The sequence below is a fragment of the Onychostruthus taczanowskii genome, unplaced genomic scaffold, assembly GCF_017590055.1.
Source record: "Onychostruthus taczanowskii isolate IOZ18803 unplaced genomic scaffold, ASM1759005v1 scaffold4696, whole genome shotgun sequence".
Lineage (NCBI taxonomy): Eukaryota > Metazoa > Chordata > Aves > Passeriformes > Passeridae > Onychostruthus > Onychostruthus taczanowskii.
This window is the reverse complement of record NW_024502232.1, coordinates 1-660: the sequence shown is the minus strand read 5'-3', so window position 1 is coordinate 660 and position 660 is coordinate 1. Positions and strand designations below refer to the sequence as shown.

Genomic DNA, 660 nt, shown 5'->3' with positions numbered 1-660 from the left:
CTGGGGGACTGTGCCCACTGGGGATGGCACTGGCCATGACCTTATGAGGGGTGACACTGCCCAGAGCCGTGCCAGCTGTGACACCTGGCCTTGGGGGGCACTCCCCATGTCCCCTGCGACCCCCCCCCTGAGCGGCGTGCCCCCCTCCCCACAGCCCCCCTGCACAGCACCTACCACGAGGACGGGCCCCCCTCCTACTATGACAACCAGGACTTCCCGTCGGCGCACTGGGACGACAAGAGCATCCGGCAGGCCTTCATCCGCAAGGTGGGACACGGCGGGGGGCTCGGGGCGGGCTGCGGACCACCGTGGGGGGAGAGGGGGCCCCCCTGTGACCCTGCCCCCCCCCGTCCCCAGGTGTTCCTGGTGCTCACGCTGCAGCTGACCGTCACCTTCGCCTTCGTGACCGTCTTCACCTTCGTCAAAGGCGTGCGGGGCTTCGTGCAGCGCAACGTGTGGACGTACTACGTGTCCTACGCCGTGTTCTTCGTCTCCCTCATCGTCCTCAGCTGCTGCGGCGACTTCCGCCGCAAGCACCCCTGGAACCTCGTGTCCCTGGTGGGCTGGGGGCGCGGCCGGCACGAGATGGGGGTCCCTGGGGCAGGGACGCGGCGTGGCGGGGGTTAAGGGTGCTGGGCTGGGGGTCATGGGAGGTTTGGG

General features: G+C 69.5%; 1 protein-coding gene across 1 annotated transcript; it reads left to right on the top strand.

The window, feature by feature from the left end:
- Nucleotides 1-114: 114 nt before the first annotated feature.
- LOC121341330 (protein lifeguard 1-like) lies at nt 115-627 on the top strand (the record flags this gene model as incomplete). Its single annotated transcript, XM_041414759.1, has 2 exons — nt 115-267; nt 358-627. Coding segments are annotated over 2 exons (423 nt in total), but the record flags the coding sequence as incomplete, so codon positions are not given.
- Between the last annotated feature and the right edge of the window lie 33 nt (nt 628-660).